Source organism: Numida meleagris, chromosome 24 (assembly GCF_002078875.1).
Source record: "Numida meleagris isolate 19003 breed g44 Domestic line chromosome 24, NumMel1.0, whole genome shotgun sequence".
Lineage (NCBI taxonomy): Eukaryota > Metazoa > Chordata > Aves > Galliformes > Numididae > Numida > Numida meleagris.
Window position 1 is genome coordinate 720,511 of NC_034432.1, and position 1,823 is coordinate 722,333.

At 64.9% G+C, this 1,823-nt stretch overlaps 2 protein-coding genes across 2 annotated transcripts in view; one reads left to right on the top strand and one right to left on the bottom strand.

Annotated features, from left to right (window-relative positions):
• The window catches only part of LOC110388003 (feather keratin 2-like), a 906,242-nt gene that overhangs the window by 414,958 nt on the left and 489,461 nt on the right, over positions 1-1,823 (top strand). The window lies entirely within an intron of this gene.
• The window catches only part of PEAR1 (platelet endothelial aggregation receptor 1), a 12,801-nt gene continuing 11,106 nt past the window's right edge, over positions 129-1,823 (bottom strand). Inside the window, 8 exon segments of the mRNA XM_021376438.1 lie at positions 129-379; positions 456-582; positions 584-750; positions 835-911; positions 995-1,034; positions 1,196-1,294; positions 1,380-1,547; positions 1,643-1,819. Of these exon segments, the coding sequence (XP_021232113.1) occupies positions 263-379; positions 456-582; positions 584-750; positions 835-911; positions 995-1,034; positions 1,196-1,294; positions 1,380-1,547; positions 1,643-1,819 (972 nt within the window). The 3' untranslated portion in view covers positions 129-262.

The window sequence follows — 1,823 nt, forward strand, 5'->3', positions numbered from 1 at the left end:
CCCCGTGGGGGACAGCGGTGTCCCCAGGGCTGGGGCGAGGGGCAGGGTCCGCCCGCCCCACGCGTAGAGGCGAGGCCGGCGCTGGGGTGTCTGATATATATATTATATATAATAGAGCCGAGACTGACTGATTGCCGTTCGATGCTGTATAATCCGTTTTATTCTCTCCCTTCCCGTGGTAAAGAAATTTATTGTTATTTTATTTTATTTTTCCTCTACAAGGACAGCCCAGAAATGCGCTGCTCTACACCCCCGTGGGGGCTCAGGGACCCAGGCCTTGCTCCTCCTCATGCCCCCCAGGCTTGGGGAGGGGGTCCCGCTGCCGCAGCAGCTCCTGCAGCTGCGTGAAGGCCTCGCAGGTGGAGGGGAAGCTATTCCTCTAGGGAAGGGGCACAGGGAATAAGGCCGTGCCCTGCTTTGCCAGCAGCCCCCCCCCCGCCCTGTACCCAGCTTACCTGCAGCGAGAGGCGTAGCAGCCCCTGGCTCCCCCCAGCTCCCTCCTGCTGCTGCTGCTGCCCCTCCACCGCAGCCAGCAATGCCCCCAGGCCGCGCTCCGTGATGCGGTTGTCTGTGGTGGGGGGAGGACATGACCATGGGGATGGGGCCGTGATGCAGCCATGCCCCCCCAGGCCCACACTCACGGGCCAGGTTGAGGTTGAGCAGCGCCCGGTTCCCGGGCAGGATGATGTTCCCATCACGGTGCCAGCCTGGCTCCAGCAGTGGGTGAGCGGGCTCGGCTGGATCCAGTGCCTGGGCACATTGGGAGGGGTCCTGAGGATGTGGGGGTCGTGGCAGAGGGTGTCTCTCCCCCAAAAATCCCACCGTGCTGCTCACCTCAGTGCTCCTCTTCTCCTTCATGGCACTCTTCACACCTCGGCTGCGGTTGGGTCGGGGCTCTGGGGGGGCCGTCGCTGCAGGAGGAGCAGAGTGGGAGGAGCTGAGTCAGGAGCAGCCCCCAACATTCCCCCCCAGCCCCCACAGCACCCTCACTCACTCTTCTTGCTCTGCTTGCCGTCCTCCTTCCGCAGCGGCTCCTACAAAGGGCAGCGAGCTCAGCCCCACTGCTCGACCCCCTGTGACCCCCACCTTGTACTGGGAACTGGGGAAACTGAGGCACGGCTCCGGCACTGCCCGCCACCAGACACCCCCAGCAGGGATACCCAAACCCCCCCATGCTGGCTTCCCACCTCCTCACCTTCTTTTTAGCCACGCTCTTGCACGGCTTGGCCGGAGACAGCTTGTCCGCAGCCACACTGCCCTGCAGGCTCGGAGCGTGCCCGCTGCTGGATTCAACCTGCTGGGCATCGTAGAAGAAAGAAGGATGCCGAGGGACGGAGACCCCCAAAATGCAAAGCCCCCACCCCACGCCCAACGCTCACAGCACGGGGCTGTCCCTGCGCCTCCATCAGCAGCCGCCTCCGTTCCACCACCTCCGCGTGCGTCAGCACAAAGGGCTGCAGCACCTCCGCCAGCTTCAGGGCCCCCACGTCCCCAATGCGGTTGTGCGCCAGGGACAGGGAGAGCAGCGAGCGGTTCCAGCGCAATCCCTGCATGGGGGGGGGGGGGGCGGGGGACAAGAAAAGTGATGGGAAGGGGCACGGGTAGCACCCAGCTCCCCCCCCCCCGGCCCTGCAGCCTCCACCTCAGCGATGTGCCCTGCGCCCACGTCCGAGATGCGGTTGAAGCTGAGGACCAAGGAGAGCAGGCTGCGGTTGGAGGAGCTCAGGGTGGAGAGGCTCTGCCCCAGCAGCTGCGCGGCCTCATCACCGATGCAGTTGTTGCGCAGAGAGAGGTGGGACAGCCTTGGGGTTTTTTTGGGGGGG